General features: G+C 37.5%; 3 protein-coding genes across 4 annotated transcripts; 2 read left to right on the top strand and 1 right to left on the bottom strand.

Annotated features, from left to right (window-relative positions):
* The first annotated feature begins 3,082 nt into the window (after window positions 1-3,082).
* LOC121331160 (PDZ domain-containing protein 9-like) lies at window positions 3,083-4,609 on the top strand. Its single transcript, XM_041278383.1, has 3 exons — window positions 3,083-3,170; window positions 3,428-3,620; window positions 4,306-4,609. The coding sequence occupies exons 1-3, from the start codon at window positions 3,083-3,085 to the stop codon at window positions 4,607-4,609; spliced, it is 585 nt and encodes a 194-aa protein (XP_041134317.1).
* Window positions 4,610-6,024: 1,415 nt separating this feature from the next.
* Window positions 6,025-15,060, bottom strand: LOC121331075 (cytochrome b-c1 complex subunit 2, mitochondrial-like). Of its 2 annotated transcripts, none has more exons than XM_041278230.1 (14): window positions 14,980-15,060; window positions 14,068-14,145; window positions 13,136-13,285; window positions 12,900-12,964; window positions 12,615-12,671; window positions 12,207-12,331; window positions 11,131-11,228; window positions 10,964-11,021; window positions 10,100-10,195; window positions 9,692-9,891; window positions 9,500-9,580; window positions 7,221-7,297; window positions 6,858-7,011; window positions 6,025-6,759 (listed from the first exon to the last, which is right to left on the bottom strand). In XM_041278230.1, the coding sequence occupies exons 1-14, from the start codon at window positions 15,049-15,051 to the stop codon at window positions 6,676-6,678; spliced, it is 1,395 nt and encodes a 464-aa protein (XP_041134164.1). In that variant the 5' UTR covers window positions 15,052-15,060; the 3' UTR covers window positions 6,025-6,675. The 2 variants fall into 2 exon arrangements, with proteins under 2 accessions (XP_041134164.1, XP_041134163.1); XM_041278229.1 differs by lacking the exon at window positions 14,068-14,145 and adding an exon at window positions 13,935-14,033 and having other exon boundaries at window positions 14,980-15,057.
* Window positions 15,061-15,479: 419 nt separating this feature from the next.
* Window positions 15,480-18,129, top strand: LOC121294169 (NHP2-like protein 1). Its single transcript, XM_041217770.1, has 3 exons — window positions 15,480-15,625; window positions 16,284-16,404; window positions 16,642-18,129. The coding sequence occupies exons 1-3, from the start codon at window positions 15,623-15,625 to the stop codon at window positions 16,902-16,904; spliced, it is 387 nt and encodes a 128-aa protein (XP_041073704.1). The 5' UTR covers window positions 15,480-15,622; the 3' UTR covers window positions 16,905-18,129.
* Window positions 18,130-21,099: the final 2,970 nt, after the last annotated feature.

Genomic DNA, 21,099 nt, shown 5'->3' on the forward strand with positions numbered 1-21,099 from the left:
CTTCTTGTCATGAACTGGGAAAGGTCTTGGAAACAGATCTCCAGATGGGGCCCCATGGCTTGGGACTGACTGTCATTGAAAACAAGCATTTCCTCCAGATAACCAGAGTCAGCCAAAGTACCACTGCTGCCAACAACGGGGTATTGCAACCTGGTATGAGTCACACCACACAACCATATAATCAGTAATTGCATGGATCTACCCTTGTGCAATATTACTATGGCATTTTTGCAGTTTTTGTCCTGCTTTTCCCATGGTTATACTATGCACATACCATAGTTTGCCTGGTATGCCTTGTTTATTAATATGATTGACCATATCTCAGTATTCTTAGTTTGCCTTTGTTTTATATGCTTGCACTGTGCTTTATTTCACTGTGCTTTGCTTTTATTATGGGTGACTTATATAAGGGTACTACTGGCACATTTCTATACCAGCCATTTCTGTATACACTATAGTGCCTCTCCTGGCACCTTTATAGTATACAGCACTCAGTACTTACTGCAAATGAAATTTATTGCTGAAAAATATGTTAAGATGAACTATGTAATGTAATTAATCATTCCCAGGATCTCATTTTTATGGATGGTATTACACCACTATGTGAATGCTTGATAATTCTGGCTATGCTCCAGAAGGGTGTGTGTTTGTAGGGAAATGCATTTCATCACGGCAGAGTCAATACCCAGCTAAGGTCTTTCTCACTCACAAGATAAATGTTTGAAGAGAATCCTTAGATAGAGTAATAGTTAGATAATTTCCAGTATATCGTGGAGGTAAAAAAAAAAAAAAAAAAACAAAGTGGTTGGGCATTTCAAGCCCCACAATCATGTTCGGTTTTGTGGTGCTCATGGTGTTTCTCCAAATGTGTTTTGTATTTCTGCTGATAAAGCTCCTGTTCTGTGGGTAATCTCCCCAGGTGATGTCCTCATTAAAATTGGGAGCGTGGAAGCCTTGGGATGCAAGCTGAGGGAAATCATGCAACAGATTAGAAGAATCCCAGTAGGGACGGTGCTGTCTGTCATGGTGTACAGAGACTACCTTCTCATTCCCGAGGGGTGGGAGAGGAGAGACGGCACAGATAAATCCAGCAAGAGGTGTGTATATCTGTTTATATAGTCATTGCACCTAACATGTGAAATGTAATGTTTTAAAAATACTTACCTAATATTTTGCAATGAGATATGTAAAAGTGTTGAAGGTTTGAAACGTTTTAAACTTTGTATTTTGATATTTCCTAGGTATTTTTTTTAGCCAGATAGCCTCTTTTCATAATGGCGTGCTGAGAGTTTGTTTATTTTAAATTCACAACCCTAATGGAAGCTGTCTTTGTGTATTCTTTTAATGTAGCACTACCAGTTGCAGTATAGAAAGATGTAAGGAGGAAGCAGATATCCTTGATGAGATGCAACGAGACACTGCTTTCCGTACATCAATGATGTCTGTATCACCAACCCGCACCGAATCCAGCACAGAGGTCCCATCATTGCAAGCAGATTACGAAGACTCAGTTTCCCTTCCAAGGACACTTACTGTTGGCATAGGAGCGTCCTGCGATCTCACAGTTCACTCAGAGCCTGAGGAGTTCTCCCTGTTTGACAATCGCTCAATCTGGCGTATAGTGACACATGACTTTGCACCATCATCGTCCTCTTCATCATCTCTGTCCTCAGATTTATCACTTGCACAGCTGTCAACTTCCTCTTCTTCCTCTTCCCTCTCCTCTTCTGTTACATCTTCCCTTGAGCGCCCTTCTTCTACTGTATCTTCTCTCATTTCTATCTCTTCTTCATCCTCCTGTCTAAGTCCTTTCTCTTCTTTATTGCATTATCTCCCTGGGCAACCCTCCTCTTCCCTTCTAGCTCAGAGCTCTAATTCTCAATCCTCCTCTTCTCTCACTAATTCATCCTCTTCAGCACCCCTGGCTTTAGCTTTATCTGCTTCCTCCATAGAGTTGCAGGATGTAGAAATAACAGAGATTTATTCTGTATGGGGACGCTTAGGATCTGGAACAAGCCAGCACAAGAGGTGACGATGACAATACAGACCAAAAGTTAACATGTGCCTTTGATTTAAGACTCGTACAAGCAGAAGCATTGTGAAAAGCACAGCCCCTTTACAGTCAAGACGATTGTCTGAAATGCTATTAGTATTTTCCATAACACATAATAATAAAACAGGCTCTATAATATTTGTTTTCTTTGTACTGTATTCAAATCTTTATAATTCTGGTCTCAATAGAAAAGAAACGTAAGAAGAATTAGTTAGAATCATTCTCATAACGTCCTCCCTTTTCTATAGTAGATCTGTTCGTTATGGTCAGACGTATTTACATGTTATAGATCTGCTGTTTAAGCCTACACATTTCATTATTATGGTCATGCAGTATTTGTGCTATTCGCCTGGAACATCCATTTGAATTTTTTCATGGTCTAAATTCTTAACGTTCCAAACAGTTATTTTAGATAATTCCGTTTTTATGTCTGTAACCTTTAATCTTACAATTAAACAAAGAATGTTGTATAATATGAAGCTTGAAGACGAAGAAGAAAGCATCGAAAGAAAAGGTACCAGGTTATTTTTATATTTTTTCATATTTATGAAAACGGCATATATTACACCTTACCACATTAACATAATTCCGCAACTCAATGTATTATTCAAATAGTTATAAATACAGTACTTAGACAATCAGTATTCAATTTATTTACATTAATTAATTACAACTATTATATAAAACGTGTAGCTACACGTTTTTTTAAATGTATTGTTTGATTAAATAAAAAAGTTATAACGTAGTTTTGTTAATGATCTATGTAATTACTGAAAAATATATGAAAAAAACCTGTCAGTCTTTAGTGCTATATTATTTTTAAGTTTTTTTTTTTTTTTTTAATTTCTATTTATAGCATATCTGTTTTAAGCATGTCCCTCCATGTGAACTTCTTATGAAACGATTACGACACACGCCAACCCATTTTATTTTCTAATTTTTTAAACAGACCCATTAAAAAATGTTTCTGAGCACACACTGGCAAGTGTCTTAAAAGCGAATCTGCAAGTTGGACCCAATGGCCTGGGAATGGTAATCGTTGAACACGGGCTGCTTCTTCAGATAGTCAGTTTAATTGACAAGGGACCCGCTGCTACGAATGGGCGATTAAAGCCAGGTAATAAAGCAGGTGATTCATTATCATGGACCAGTTTGTTTGTGAATACAACGAATTTACTGTAGTGGTAGCAATGGCTGATTTGAAGTTCTTGTACGAAGTTCCCCACAATTCTGCAAGCAATAACACACGTATCTCAATGGAAAATAAATAAGCAGAATGCTTACCAACTGATGCTCAGAACTGTATTACTATGGGGAAAGACATTAGAAGGTACAGTCTTAGTTATTCTTACTTTAATGCTATGTGTTGTGCAGGTGATGTTCTGCTCAAAGTTGGACCAGTGAATGTTATGGGGTACCAGCTCCGTGAACTGCAACGACTTTTACATGGCCTCCCGGCATGGAGTAACTTGCAGGTGGCGGTGTACCGAGATTACATTAATATACCCGCTGTTTGGAAAAACAATGCTTCACAAATAACTGGTCTGCCAGAAAAAATAAAAGAAAGGTCGGCAACTACATTTTTACCAGATATTATGCATATAGAAAGCAATTAGGTAAGGATAGTAGCTTTTTGTAATATGATTTGGATATGTGCAAAACAAATAATGAATATTACCGGTATATAGTTTTCTTTTTAGATATTTTATTTTCATGAAATACAGTGCATTGGCTGTTGTGGGGTGTAGTTAAAGCACACAATTGGAATTGATTAGCAATGCTCCTGGAACACTGCTGTTCAATAATGTTGAAAGGGTTTCTCTTTAATGCACAGCAATTATTTTAAATTCATACAACCATCTTTTTATTAATGATTCATTCAGTTAAACCTTTATTTTAATTATTTAAACACCCCCCCCCCCCCCCCCCCCCCAGGATATGTATAGTGGAGGTGTCTTTATATAGTCCTTCATGTTACACTTTTAGATATATCTTGAAAATCCTTCCAATTGTAATGAAACATGATGGACATGAATAACTGTATAACATTATTCCACATCCAAATTTTCATGCAAAACATTAAAAACTACTACACACACACGTGCATATCCAAGACTAAGGGAATGGAAGGCTAGATCAAGTTCTAGACTCCAATGCAAAGCCTTGGATCATTTTTAAGTGCATACATTGGTTGAGATTTAAAGCAAGAACAGGTATAGACAAAAGTCTAGAAAGCATCCTGTATCTTTTAGGTCTGAACAAAGCATCAAAGATGAAGGATCTGAAGAATGGACCAGCGATGAAGACTATGATGATGCTGAAGCTAGTAATAGTTTTCTCAAGCCAACCCGGAGCTTCTGGCATGATTCCACTACCATTCTGCCTTCCATCTCCAAAGCATGGCATGCAAAGAAGAAAACCAAGAAAGTGTTTTCAGTAGGCATTGACATTGGTTATGATATTATGATTCACCGTCCATTTTATGACAACCAAACAGACTTTGACTCTTCTTTCTGGTGTGATACTGATTCATCGTCTTCTTCCTCCTCAGATTAGTTTTTCTTGGCTCAATCTTGTGCAAACTCTCCTTTCGCTGCTGACCCTTGTGTCATATCACCTCCATTATTGCCTTCTCTCCCTGCTCATTCCTCTTTACCTATTCTTCTCTGCAATTCTCCTATTTACCTTCTCAATCCTTAACTTTACTGTCCTCAATACTCAAACCTCTTATCCCCTTGGTCAATCCCATTCTGCTCTTTGCCAAACGATCTTCACTGACTGTTCCACCTTCCTTTTACTCATATCAGCTTGTTCTCCATCTTCTTTTGTTCCACCCTCTGCTTTGTCGTTGGAGTTGCACTACACAAAAGACAGTAGAAATAATATATACAATCTGTTTTTAAAGGGCTCTCCTCTGAGCTATATAGCCACAATAAGAGGTGATTATAATAATGCAGACTCAGAGTGAAAGTTAACCTATTGTTCCTGTGATATATACGCAGAATGATTGGACCCCCTCCCCCTTTATATTATAATATTTAGTTGCAGCTCAATGTCACAAGTGAAATTCCCATAAATTAATCAATTTACCAATATAAACAAATGGCTTCTATTTAGATTCCTGCTGATTCTGGCCTCGTTAGTGTATTTTTTTTAATTAAATAAAACATTCTTCTAGTGCATTCAAAGTTAAGTAGATTCACGTTTAGAAGGCTTAAAAATATATAAATAAATAACAAATGACATCCACACTCAGGTTTATTATCCCTGACACTTATACATAGGAGACAAATTACCAAAACACAGTATAGAACTGCTTTGTTAAATTTGTTATACTGGATATGCTGGAAACAGAATGTTCAGTCAAGATCTACCTTAAGCCTTCACCTGAAATGTTATTTAAATTTAAAAAAAAGCTGTATCATATTTTGTATTATTTGTTTTATATTAAAGAGTATTCAAACATTGATATCTGATTTCCACAGATGAAAAGAAACAATAAGAAGTGTTTTTCAATAATATTTATATAATCTCTTCAACTTGTTAACCATGGGTAGACATATTTACAATCGTTAGTCTATACTAATTCCATAACTATTATTGAGGATTTGCTCAATATCCACATTGAGGGCCTTTTGAATATTATCTAACATGAGGCTCGAAGATGAACGTCATAACTAAAGACAAGCACCTTACAAGGTTATTTTATATTTTTGGATTATTATCATTCAATCTGCAAAATTGTTGTAACATGATTCTCCACACTATGTTTTGTTAATAATCTAGTCAGTAGACAGGGTAACAGCCTGTGTGTTCTTCCTGAACCTACCACCTCAATTAACTGAGTGTACAGCAGTGGGGTGAAATCAACTGGTATTTAACATACATTTTGCATTAAATTTCTTCTTTTAAAAATCACCAAAAAAACAAACAAAAATAAACCCACAATTTTTTAAAATTAAGCCAAATCATACATCAAAGGGCAGGATTTACTCACTTCCATTGTGTTGATACCATTTATAAAAACAAAAAAAATATATAATTACAAAACGGATGTTATGTTATAATGTGTAATTCCACATGTCTTTGTCCATGTTATAATTTATCTTATGTCTTCAGGAAAGATGGAGGATTTCATGACTTCCTTACTGTTTTGATTCCAGGTGTTTATATTAATTGCATTTCACATGCTCCATGCTTTGCTGCATCCAATTTTTTCAGGCAGACCAAACTGCCTACGTTGGACAACAATAACCATATTAGAATTTTTACAAAATATTTTTTGCTATACAGAATACTGATTCTAATACGTATTATCCTACCCTAAATATAAGATACATATAATTAAAACACAAACACCCACAAAAACAACTACATAGAGAAGTGTTTTTTTTTTTTTTTTTTTAAATGCATTTACATCCCATATACAGGAAATGGCAAAAGTAAAACCTTTTTATCCTGACACACTTTTGAAAACATTCTTCTAAAAATGATAATTAACAAGTGAAATGAACCCAGCAAGTTGGGTAGACAGAATATTTATGGAACTGGGGCCATTCAAAAATTCTTCAACGAGCAGCAATAAACACATTTCTTTAAAGTTCTTATTGAAATATTCTATTTTATAATTCATCCACAAAGGGCGTGTTCCCCAAGTTTCCTCTTGCTGCCATAGACTTCTTGCCAGCAACAAACTTCTTGGCAGCCTAAAACAGTAAAAAAGTGTTAATGTACAAAGCCATTTAAGTATAAAAAAATAGCGGAATGGAGAGAAAAAAAGTCTCATCAGTATAATTGCACTTACATTTACAACATCATTGGCAGACAAAGAATCAATTGTTTGGGCTGCAGACTTTGGCTGTACGCAAGTACCAGTTGCAAGTGCTTGGGCGCCAATCTCATCCAACAATCCATTAGAGCTTTCCATCGACATCAAATATCTAGCCTTGAGTTGGTTCCTGTGGTTTATAATAATAATAATAATAATAATAATAAATAATAATAATAATAATAATAATAATAATAAATTATGCAGTCACAAAAAAGGAATACTTGTGTAATGTAAGTCTGTTATTACTTTAATGACGCTCCAAAACAATAAATAGTCTTCCAGTACTTTTTGCAATCACATTTAAAATGCACTTGCAATGAAGTGAAAAAAACGTACTTTGCTCTTGTCACATCAGCTGCAGTGACACCTCCCTGTGCAATTTCTTTGATCTGGGCCATAGCTGCCTGGATGACCTGCACAGTCAAAAGAAACAATGCTCAGGAATTAAACCCAAAAGGTTATTTACTAAAACAGAACAGGGCCGGATTAACTTGTAGGCAAACTAGGCAGCTGCCTAGGGCCCAAAGTCATGGAGGGGGCAAACAAAGTTTTTATTTATTTATTTTTAACAGATAAGTAATTGTGCGAAAACTGGAATAACTTCACTCACTGACATTTCAACCGAGATAGTGCATCTGACACAAAATCAAACTGGCTGACCAGGAACTTACTTGCTCATTTCTGCACGGCAACACAAGTAAATTCCAGGTCAGTCAGTTTGTTTTTGCTTGAATACAGCAAATAATGTCTCTTTCAGGGGCAGCAAAGATCATACACAAGAAACCGGAAGGAGAAGAATGCAAACAGCAAAGGGTGGGCACTAGAAATATTTATTTAGAATCGGTGCTGAAAGCCTGAACCCCTGGAAACCTTACCCCTGACCCTGGAGAATGAGCATTTTCTTTAACGAAGCACGTCACAAAACAAAGCCAATCAACAGTAAAGAAGGAAAGCTCACTGCCTTTGTTGTGTGGCAATTGAGAAAGTAAGCAAGCCACATTAAAGTGCATTTGACTTAAGGTTGCCAACCGTCCATACATTTAAGGCCAGTCAGAAAAAAAGGCACATTTGAAAGAAAACGTAAATAAATTTCATTTTGGATTGAAATAAATATGGTATACTTCTTATTGCTTGGTGGCTTTGCCCTTATGTGATGGCAATGAAAAGTATCATAAGAAGAATGCCAATTAACAATACTATGCTGAAATTAGTATACATGTTCTTCAACCAAGTAGCCAAAGCACAGCGAACCCTGAAACATCATCCAGTCTGCAATAGTTTTTTGTTATTGGAAATATGCTGGATAGCTTAGATGGAATTTATGCAGTAACAAGTGACTGACTTGACTGATCTTAGACGGGATATGGCAGCTGATGAAAACTGGCACAAAACTGTGCTCGTCTACACCCCTAGCAGACAGCCACGTTTTCCTACACTTGCCAAGTTTGCCATGAATATGTTACAGACTGGAGAATAATGCAGAATTAGAATGAGTCTCTCAGAGGAACCTTGTAAAAGCAGACATAAGAAATCAATTGCTTACAGACATTCTGAATGGAGTTCTGACCATCAAGACTACTGTTAAAACAGCACCCGCCTCAGACCAACGAAGCAAATATGTCCAGAAATAAATAAAAGACCCAAAGAAATGCGAGTACACAAAACTAGCCTATTGTATAATGTATTTTAAGATTTTATTTATTTATTTATTTAAAATGACAGTAAAAAAAAGGCCAGTGTAACTGTCAGTAAAAACAAAATTACAATGTTGGCAGCACAACAATGTACAGGTATGTGTTTTTATTTTTATTTATTTGTTTGTGTTGACTATAGTGGACCTAGTTAGTGGACAAAAGTTTGAGCACCCACCTACATAGAAGCTTTACGTTTTTTAAATTGGATAACAATCTTGTCCATATTTGAAGTGCTGTATTTTTATTCAGCAAATCGGGAAAGGTGATTATCAAGCTCCGCTCACTGGCACACTGCCTTCGATTACACTGTTTCTGTCAGATTTGATCAGTTCAGAGCAATGTGTGAAACTAGAATTTTGGCAAATTGACTGATCAAAGCCATGTATAATAAGTTAAACAAAAATGTTACTTTCTGCAAATTAGTGCAGTGTAAGTTATAGAAGCTACATTATTTTTTATTTTATATATACACACACACACACACACACATATATATATATATATATATATATATATATATATATATATATATACACACACACACACACACACACACACACACACACACACACACACACACACACACAAACATATATATATATATATATATACATATATATATACATATATATATATATATATATATATATATATATATATATATGTGTGTGTGTGTGTGTGTGTGTGTGTGTGTGTATATATATACATAAATAAATAAATTGTTGTCTATTTGTTGTTATTCACAAAGGAAGGTAGGGACCCAGAACTGTATGTTTGCCTAGGGCACAGTGATGGGTTATATGAATAAAATGTATGTGTATGAAAATGGATTTTACATTTTCCCCATAGATTTTATTTTATTGAACTTTGAATATTTAACAATATCAATATCTTCTTTAAAAAATGTACAACCGTACTTACATCACCAGCTGCACCCGCCTGGGAAATTGTGTAAAAACCAAACAGTCCAGCATCAGAGTAGCTTGCGTTGAATGCTGTGACCTGTGGAACAGAGAAGTTTAAAATGTCAACAATGCAAACAAGAGATTTGAAGAGTACTTCATGTTAGTTATGTAGCTTCATATTTGAGCTCAATTCTAATGTAACACTCACGTCAAATGGTTGGGTTGTGACCTTGGCTACTCCCTGGCTTAGCTTGCTCGTCACATTGGTCCCCCTCTTGATGTAAGGCCCAGCCCCCAACACGTGCTGAAGGACAGCAAACGCGTTGGCCTCAGCACTTCCTGCTGCTGCCCCCTCAGCTACCACAGCAGCATGGACTAGGCTGTCTGCATTCTGCTCTCTGACCTCACCTGCAAACACACACTGCTTAACTCTGAACCCCAACAGCAAACTTCTCTGACTTCAGCACATTAAGGAATCAGTTGCCTGACTAAATTGGAATTGTTGAACCAGAATATTAAATGTTAATTCTAATTGTTACTAACAAAATATTTTGTTTAAATCCTAAATGACAAGGATGCTTCACCATGTACAGTAATATTGTAAGAATTTGGTTACCCCCGCGATAGACTGCCTTGGCTCCAGCAGCACCCTGTCCACTCCTGATATTGAGGAAGTGCTCTCCCACTTGCTTCAGAACAGCATGGTCAATCCCTGCGAGCAGAAATGAAGAGTTTCACTTTCAGACAATGTTTTACCTATTTTTTTTTATTTTTAATTAAAATCAGCTCTAATTCCACCTTATTTGGAAAAACTACTTAAACCAAATTATATAGAACATATATACAATGCTTCCTCACTATAACGCAGGTCTTGGGGGACGGGGGACAACATGAGCGTTATAACCAAAGAGTTTTATAAAACAGGGGAGGGAGGCGCCACAGGACAACACATATCTGACTAAAATACAAAATAAAATAACTTTCCCACTTGTGGATCAGTTTAATTAGCAGTTTTTAAACTAAACAGCCCGACTAAATGGCGGTCAGGCGCAACAGACAAGCAAACAAAGTGCGAGAAGGAGAGCGGGACGGGCGAGGGGAAGAGGGAATAGGCTCGCCCCAGGTTTGGCTGTCGGAGTGGGGCTGAAGCGTCTTGTCTCCCGGAGAAAGCTGCAGCTCCTCTTGATGCAAAAAAGTAAATACATTAGGAAAGAACCACGTAATTGGCCTAATATTTATCTAGTTATAAAACAAATGCTGAATAAGATGTCTATTCTAAAGTGCCAGTGCAGTTTTTCTTCAGTTCAGATACTGTATCAACAGAGAGAGACAGAAACAGAAATTAAACTGAGAAGTTGTTTACAGTTTGATCAATACTGTATTTACTGTAGAAATACTGCATGAATCACTAGTACAGAGAATTGGGGGAGAGCCTTATAGTGAGGGAGCACTGTATATTTAAGAAAATAAACACACTTACCAAGTCCAACCAATGCCATTCTTGCACTTGTAAAATTGCTTTGGACAAACGCATGCAGCTGAAAAACAAAAAACACATATTCAAAGAAAAAGCCATTTCTTAAATGACAATATATATTTTTTCAAAAGGGTATATTATTAAATATAGTAAACATTTTCACCTCTCACCTGCTCTGAAGTGATCTTGCCAACCATATAATCTGGACAGTGCAGTGTGTTACAGAGGGCACTTTTATAGGCAGCAGTGTGCAGATTTTCAAGAACACCTAAAACATTTTTTAAAAAAGGTTAAAGCAGTCCTCAAAATGATTTAAAACCATCAAGAATCTCCCATCCCCAAAATTAAACAAAAGTCAAGCGCGTTTTTGTACAATGATAGGCACATTGTAAATATTTCAAAAGTATTCTGCACGATTAATGAAAGTTTACGTAAATACAGTCAGCACTCATACATCTGACCCATACCGTCACATGTTAACAATAATTGGTGACAAAAGGTTAACTAGGTAACATGCTAGTTAACTCAGAGAACATCTAACAAAGACACTTTTATACTTAGGCCAGTGTTCTAACACTGTGTTATACACATTTCAGACTTTTAACTGACTTGGGCTTCAGACTGAAATCCCCTTGCTTTGGGTGACCATTTCATTGAATTAGATTTACATTTTCATTTAAAAAAATTAAATTTTTGAATGCAATTCACTTATGCTTATCAGCTTATATAAGTACACATATTATATAATGAAATATTAAGTGTTTATAGACAAGTTTATACAGTTAAAAGCAAAGACAATCATGAAAAACCTGGTTTCAAGCAGGTGTACTCAAACTTTTGACTGTACTGTATATAAAATGGGAATTGATTTGTTTCTTAAGGAAGGTAAAACGCGACCAACGTGTATACGAGTGCTGACTGTACTACTGTGTCTAGAACTGTCAAATCACTTCTCACAAAACAAAGCTAAGCCATTCTTGCTCTACAACTGGCATTTGAACACCTAATTTATCCCCTTTATGCTGTTCAATTTCTTTATAACATGCCCTACATCTGTGTATCCCAATTTCAACAAAGCTGCCTGTCACCTGCTAGAGTTAATCCATCTTGTCTTCTCAGCACTTGCAGCCAAAAAGCACTTTTACACAAGAAGGGTTTCTTTTTGTGAAAGCATACAAAAAAACAAATCACTTCAATGCTGGTGCTGTTGAAGTGGGGTGCTTTTCTTGATTTACTGAGAACATACCGAGCTGAGGGTCCTGAAAAGCCAGCGCTTTGTCCACCTTTATCCTGGGTGTGAGGTCAGCCACCTCCCAATGCCTGAATTCAGGTGCAGTGGTTACATTGATCAGGTACTCCATTACGGTGTCACTGCAAAACAAACAGAACACCAATTCCTTGGACGCAGTGTTTTTTCTATGCTTAAGTTTGGAAAGTATTATTTTATTATTGGTTCATGGCAACAGGAAACTTTACCATGATTTCACCAACCAGTAAACAGACAATGTAACTTATGGACTTGTACAATGAAAACTTGAATCTGTAGGCCAACAAAGCCAATGAAAAAGGCTAAACTATCAAGCTGTCTCTCCTTGTGACAAACATCAACGTAACCCCTCAATAGCATTACGTAAGTATTTAAATCAATACTCACACATAGTCACGCATGCATTCCACAGAGTAAACCATATTCTCTTTGGTAGACGTCACACTGAAAATAAAACAGCAAACAAATGAATACATAGTACAACAAGATAATTTTAAAAGTTAGAATTGGTTTATTAAATGACAAGCACAACGATAATTAAAACTGCTAACATTCCAAATACTTATTCTCCAGTATGTTAAGGGTGGATTATTTTAACACACATGACAACAAAATATTATTTTAAACTATTTTCCTATTTTGTGAAGTTAACTTGTTTCTATTTTCACTGACCTCAGACCACCACCAACAGCTTCAACACCTCGAGTGATCCTAAATGCAGAGGCTCCTTTTGTAGTCTGGGGTGTGGGAGATAAAACAAGTAAACAAAAAAACAGCTAAGCAGGGAAAACTCCAAAACAGAAAATCAGTGCTGTTGTCATAAGAGGACAAAGCTCACTTCAATCTAAAATAATACTGTTTCTTGACAAATCTAGCTGTTATACATGCATTAGCTTGGCATCACGTACCAGGTTTGCTGCAAGTCGGAGGATATGGGTGACTCCGAGGTTGCCCACATTCTCGTACCTGCTGCCTGCCCTCACAAACACACCAATCTTGGAGGAAGGAGAGTAGTTCTCCAAGGAGGCAATAACCAGCCCATTGGGCAGCTTGGTGATCTAAAGAGAAATCAGAACCCAATGTAAACTGTCTCACCTATCAGGGATACCCTGTCTTTACCCATTTTCAGGACAGGCAAAGAAGTATTAAAATAAATACCTGCAAAACACTGTTAGTACTTGAAGTTATATGCTGCATACATGGGGATAAGAAAAGTTAATAATTACCAGCAAGAAATCCTAACTGAGCAGATGTTATATAAAACTAATCCATACAAGTCAAAACACAGATGCACACTATTCTTTTAATGACTACCCAACATCTGAAGCAAAGGACATGATCATGGAATAAGCATAAACTGTGGGCCAACAAAACTGAGGCACTTGGTCTATAACAAGGCATAACGTGCCATCATTATATACATTACTATGCCGAAGACTGCAAACAATTCCCATTCTAACAAACAAGTTGCAAATATGAATTCCTAAATGTAATTTTTCAAATAGAAACCCTAAACTGCACAGCAGCTGTTTTACATGAGTGCTGTGACAGTCAAGGGTTCTACCTGTACTGCATACTTTTAGGAGTAGAAAGCATGCATGTGTATAAAACGCAGGTATAAGTTACAAAGGACACACTCCACAAATGCCAGCAGTGCAGGTCAGCCTTCCAATTACAAAGCTGTAGTAAAAGCAATAAAGCACATACGTGAACATCTTGCAGAGGATGGCTTGCACCTGAAGGGGCCTTGAAGCCACCGAGCAGTTCACTCAAACAGGTATTGCTCTTGACTGCATAGAACCGTCTCTGCAGAAACAAGCAGAAGTTAACGCACACTGACCTGGGGATTCTGAACAGGAAGCCTTACTCGCTCCGCAGCTTCAAACTTAGGGGCAGCTTGGGCTGAATAAAGTCTCCTCTGCAAATCAGAATTAAGGAAAGCCAGGTTTAACATAGCAGGTTTATTACTGGGGTAAGACAAAAGAAAATTTTTTTGAAAGCTGTGTCGCCTTGTTGTAAGTCAGTTTCAGTCAAGATAAACCAGACAGAAGACAGGCCGATAGAGGATAACAGCTGCTGATTTCCACCTCCAACTCCCACGAAATAGAGGTGTTAATTACTGCTACTACAGAATGAAATGGCAACAGCAGAATCTAGTATTTATACAACTGAATAGTACAAATCAGTGTAATAGCTTTTTACTAGTTTAAGGATTACCGTTGACTAATGTTTCACCCAATCGTTTTGATCAAGTCCAAATTAATTCAATACGAGATGGTAAAAGTCCCGAACAGTGGTTGCCTTTCAAGTAAAAAAATAAGTTTACAAATACTATCTTCCTGTTGACGGCCTATTGTGTTTTCTAAAATAGCTTTCTTTAAAGCAAGTTCCGTGGTCATTTTGTCAGGAACACAGAAGTAAACACATTGACCTTCACTTCAGCCACTTGCTTAAGAAAACCCATTTTATCCTTTCCTATCGCAAACCGCATGCCACCGTAAGCCCGTTTAAAATAAATTAACTAGCCCATGTCTAGTTTTCTTCAACTGCTGAAACACAAATGAATAATGTGTATGTCTTATTAAACTCTCAGATAATAAGACTTGACCCCCGGGTGTCCGCTTAGCGAAGCCTTACTTGAAATAACCAACGCGCTTCGACACTAACTACTTTCTAGCAACTGTTTATTAAACATGTATTTTTGCGAAATCTACAGAGCAAACCGTACGCGTTCGTGTTATTTTGAGCTTACAGAAAGATAACTAATATTCCGCATCCCCTTCATGATGTCTCCTTTAGCCACTAGCAGGAGCGAAGACAACATGGACGACGGACAGCGTACCCAGACTGCCACGCTCCCCTTGACCAATCAGATAACCGCAAGCCATTTCCAAGGCAACCGTTGTGAAACTGTAGCAACGTGTTAGCCATATTGGCTCTACTTTCAGTACGGTTAACTACACGATCTTTACCGTTCGTTGGAGACACAATGGCGTTAGTTTCAGCTGGTTTCTTATCCCCTTTCACTTTGCAGTAACGATATAATAGAAAGTAAAATGATATATTGCATAAAACACCCTCAAAAACATTAATAAATATATAGTGTTACAAGAAAAACGTGGATGGGATTGCAATTTCCTAGTGACCCGAACTAATCTTTTTTTTTTTTTTTTTTTTGTGTTGCACTCACTGTTCACAAGTGTTTTTCCGCTACCGGCTACTTTCCCTTTTTTTGGGGGGGGGGCAAGTGTTTTGAGTTGCATTGTGGGTGTAGGTAGTAGTTTACCAGATTCGCTGCAACACTAAGAGGTTATAGTGTTCATTCCTCCGTGAAGCGCACGCCGAGAGGACTCGTTTTCATAAATTCTGCCGACTTTTTGAAATACAGCCGAACCATGGTGAGTGTTTAACGCATCTTCCATTGTTGTATGAATATGAAATAAGTGTGAAATTCATTTTAAAGGAAGTGTTGTAATGTCGATTTTCCTAGTCCTCCTCCCACGTCGTGTTGCATATTGGGTGTTGTGACTTGCAGGAATGGGGCTGAGTGTTCTGTAACCAGGTCTTGTCAAAGCTGCATATTTAATTAAGAAGTCATTCTCGTTAAACGTGTTTTGTACTGCGCAGTAAATGCTGTACGGTACGGATAAGAGGAACGTTGGACTAAATAAGCAAACGTAGACTTACAGATGCAGAACCACGTGTCCCCTGTGTTGGTACACGGCGATGCATTAAATAATTGGGCGATTTAAATGCACTGCATACGATTTGTTTTGTTTAAATTCTATATTGGTAAAGATGTGACTGTAAACATGTGCGTTTTAGTCGATCCCCGCGTGTTTTCACTGGGTTAGCCGCGGGAATGATACTAGCGTGCAGCACAGTCCGTAATGTTCAGTATAGTGGTTTTGTTAAGCAACAACTTGGCTGTATGTGAATTATCCCATTTGCTTCGTTCAGTAATTGTTGGGTAGCAGTTGTTCTGTGCCTGAGTGTGGGCCTGGGTGTTTTAGTCGATCTCTGCTTATGTAGACGATTGTTTTATGTTTAATTTAGACTGATGCAGAAGTTAATCCCAAGGCCTACCCCCTCGCTGATGCTACACTGACCAAAACCATATTGGACCTGGTGCAGCAAGCGTCCAACTACAAGCAGCTGAGGAAGGGAGCAAATGAAGGTGAGGCCCCATGAAAACTACCCTTGATAATGTAAACAACCAGGAACAGGGTTGGGGCAGTTGATTTAAAAAAAAAATGGGTCTTGACCCTGATCTGGAATGGCCTGTGCTATGAAATGAGAAGGCATGGAGGAATCCTGTGTTTATAAAGTTGTGTGTAAATTCATTGCATGTCAACACAGGTGATACCTTCAACATTAGCATTGTTTTTCTTTCCTTTTTCTTTTTTTTTTCTAGCCACCAAGACACTCAACAGAGGAATTGCAGAGTTTATTGTGATGGCTGCTGATGCTGAGCCCCTGGAGATCATTCTGCACCTCCCGCTGCTCTGTGAAGATAAGAATGTGCCCTACGTGTTCGTGCGCTCCAAGCAGGCTCTTGGGCGTGCGTGTGGGGTGTCCCGACCTGTCATCGCTACATCAGTGACCATTAAGGAGGGATCTCAGCTGAAGCCGCAGATTCAGTCTGTTCAACTGGCTATTGAAAGACTGCTGGTCTAATTGCGTATATATAATCTGCAGGCATAAGATTTGTTTAGTTACCTGGGCAAAATGAAAAGACTGTTTTAAAGGTGAAGAGAACCTTCTAGGGTTAGATGATTTTATTTTAAGTCATCCTTTATTTTTCTTTTCCATTTTCTTTGTTCTAGTTGCCTATGCAGAATGACAGAACAGACCGATGCCTGTTCCACTGTACAAATATGTATTTCTTTTCATTTTGCGTTCACTTTCTTTAAAATTAAAAAGTTGCATTTGTTTCTCTTAATGGTTTCTCCATGCACTCCAGAGTAAAATGGGATCAATTACTCCGCAGCAAATGCTGTCCTAAAAGTACATTTAAAAAGGCAACAAAGGAACACGGAGGAAGGCATTATAGTGTAAACTGATCCAATTCAAAGTAACTCAAATGTGTAATTGTTGCCTTCGTTTACATGCACTAAATTAAAAATACTGGTCATGGAGGGCCCCTTTAGTGAGGCTAATGCATGTTTAGTCTTTGATTTGGTATTAAATAAGTGTATAGACCAACATCAAGTGGAGTACTGTACGCACAAACACGGCACTGAAAATGGCACATTTCCAAGCTGCTCATGTTAATAAGCAAGGCAATCAGGTATAGAAAAATGTATTTTAAAAGCAGTACTATGCAGTATTGTATATTAACCCTGTCATGCTGATTTCTGTATCCTGATAGAATGCTAAGTCCCCCCCCCCCCCCCCCCCCCTCTATATTAGTATTTTTGTAGCCTCACAAGCCTTACTTTTTCAGTACTTTGGCTGTATCGCATTGTCCTGCAAGGTTTTCACACCAACAAGATATGGCTTCTCAATACAGTAACCAAGCTATTACACACAGTATACTCTGAAATGGTGCACTCCCAAAGCCTTACACACACACACGTACACACACACACACGTATAAAGGGTTGTATGACAGTCTGGTAATGGGGGTTCAATGCATGTCTGCAAGCAACTTAAAAACTTTACCAACATAACAGTCAGGGATGTAGTGGCAAAAAATAATACCAGAGCTGGCCTAAAATCAATGGCACATTATAAACATTAACCTTTACAACATTTTAGGTTGAATTATTAAATCATATACCAACCGATTCTAAGACAAAACGGTAGCGATTGGGATTTCTTCCTGGTTACATTGTGAAATACAAATGCCCTCATTGGAGAGTGCCAAGAAAATATAATGTTAAATAAAGTGTTTTATGCACATCTGTGTGAAAGTCTGTTAACAGTAGGGTACATATAATTAATTCTGGGTTGCAATCCCACCAGCTGTGATACAGTAAATAAAAGATGGTGAAAAATGATCTGTTAAAAAGAAAAAAAAAAAGGGTTTTCACTGCCTTATGGCACATCGATGTCCAGCAATAAAAAAAAAAATGGATTGATTTTTATTTCTTCAGTGGGCGACTATACAGATATACAGCTCCTGCTCCTCATAGGAATCGAAGGGGAATGTACTGTTCGACTGCCATGCATTTAGTTCATCGCCGAGGTACCTGTGCTGTGTGACTGGAGTATGCACTGGGTGCTGTCAAAATACAATATTCACTTTAGGTAATAAATATGGGGTGGATCAGTACTGAAAAATAAAAGATACCGGAGCGACGCTGTGGTCTGCTCCGGCTCGATTACACCCCTGACTTAAATAAATAAATAAATAAATAAAAAATAACCCAAAACAAAACAAAAAACGCAAGTGGCAATTCAGTATTTGTTGTGCGTAAATATACCCTTTCAAGTTTAAAACTGCGTAAATATACCCTTTCAAGTTTAAAAGTGTGCGTAAATGTACCCTTTCAAGTTTAAAACTTAAGCATGAATAAATACAAATAAAAATAATTAAGATGTTTAGGTCTTGCTAAAAAAAAAAAAAAAAAAAAACTTTACGAAAAACCAACCGCTCAGATTTTGAGCTCCGGCCCTCTTCAGTTCCTGTTTGGAAGCACACCAAAACAAACCACAATCCTTAGTACCGTACTAAAGCTGGAGATCAGCGAGTCCCCAGTTTACAACTGGGGTTGATCCCGAGATGGTCCTTTACTAGCTGGTACGCAATTTAACTAACTGCAAGTTAGTACTAAACCAAACCAAACCACACCCCAGTCTTGACTGCTTATGAATATGCATGACAGTGGCAATTCTGCGATAAAGAGCCCTTGTCAGGCCAGGTAAAAACACGTGTGTGTTAAAGAGGGGTGTCTCTAAATAAATCGAGGTGATTCGAGTTTAGAAATGCAATGGTTTTAAAAAGAGAAGAATTGGAATAGGAAATGAGGCAGATTTTACATTATACAGATAGGGGTTAAGTCGCTTCAGGAATTCTTTTTCGATTTTTGGAGGGGGGGGGGGTTGGTTAGGCGTCCTGTTGTGAGACAGGGATCTTGCAAAGCTTAGTTTACACTTTGGAGTTAGTCGTTTGTTTTATTTGTTTTAATACATTTACAGGTACTATCCTTTTTAAACACATTTGTTTGAGTGCTGATCATTTTAATACAAGAAGATAGTGATACAGTTTCAAGCAACCCCCAGTTTCCCAAAATATATTTAACACTGGTGTGAAAATTGCATGTAAAACAACTTATAAAGTTTTATTTTTGGAAATAAATGTGCCACCATTCAAAGCATGTTTATGTGTTTCTGGACAAATATACTGTGTGAATTGCTTTGTTCTGAGAGTGTCACTGCCTGAAACGCACAGGGGATACCAAATAATACAGCCTATGCTATTGTCAGCTGTTTAATTTGGTATCCCCTGTGTTTTGCTTTGTAAAAGGTTAAAATAAGCACAAGAACATAGAAATTGGACTATGGAACAATGGTCAAAGGTGCTTTGGACTGTTGATGGGTGGATGAACGGACAACAACACCTGTGCCTTCTGCCAATTCTGTTATCATCAACACTTCTCTTCTTTCTATTCTTTAAGGATACTATCCTCAAATATTGCTCACCCTTGTTAGACAGCGTTTTAAGTCTTCCAGTCCTGGGTGTATGTGTATATATAAAGCTTGAGAAAAAGGAAGACTGTTGTGTACCAAAATGATCAATAAGAAAAAAGAAAATGATATTTTAGGTACTTAAAAAGATGCCCACACTATAGAAGACATCACAATTTGTGGGATAGTTCATTGTTATGGAACTAATGCTGCTGGGAAACAAAAAAAATGTGAACTGCATTTTGGAGTCATTTGGAATGAATGCTCTGTTCTGAGATCATTAACATCATCAGCATTCTGGAATTTTGTTTAAAAGCCTACTTGTTTCTTTTTTTTAAATCAACTTCTTAAAGTACTGTTTTTTTATTTATTCAGCCGATGAAGGATTTATAGTCCGAAATGTCCTGATAATTGATTTGTAATAGTAGTCAATTACTGTACCTTTTTAATCCACACAGACAGACCCCTAGGCCAGATTCAAACCCAGGAACCTGGCTGGCGCTATGAGGTGGCAGTGCTAACTTATATTATATATATATATCTCTAATATATATATATATATATATATATATATATATATATATATATATGTGTGTGTGTGTGTGTGTGTGTGTGTGTGTGTGTGTATAAACAAATAACACTCCTACAGCATGTCTCTCAATGCCAGTGTTGTTCAAACTGTAAACTCAGTCTAACTTCCGTTTCTGTCTCTCCCTTTTGATACAGTATCTGAACTGAAGAAAAGGTGCGCTGGCACTTTATAACAGAGACATCTTATATAGCATTCGTTTTATAACTAAATGAATATTAGGCCTATTACATGGTTATCTTTCCTAATGTACTTACTTTTTTGCTGCAAGAGGAGCTGCAGCTTTCTCCGGTAGACGAGATGCTTCAGCCCCGCTCCGACAGCCGAACCTGGCTCTTCCGCTCTTCCCCTCGCCCGACCATCTCTCCTTCTCGCATTGGGTTTGCTTGTCTGTCGCTTCGAACTGAACTCCTGACCGCCGTTTAGCCAGACTATTTATAGTTTTAAAACTGCTAATTAAAATGATCCACGAGTGGGAATGTTACCTTTTTTTTTTGTTATTTCTAGTTATTTTGTATTTGAGTCAGACCAACCTGAACAACCTGGAGCAAATCTGCCAAGAAGAATGACTCAGAGAAGAATCACTCCGACACTGTGTGCAAGAGGAGATGAAGAGGAGAGCCAGCCAGAGGGACAGGAAGGTAGAGATTA

The sequence above is a fragment of the Polyodon spathula genome, chromosome 18 (assembly GCF_017654505.1).
Source record: "Polyodon spathula isolate WHYD16114869_AA chromosome 18, ASM1765450v1, whole genome shotgun sequence".
Lineage (NCBI taxonomy): Eukaryota > Metazoa > Chordata > Actinopteri > Acipenseriformes > Polyodontidae > Polyodon > Polyodon spathula.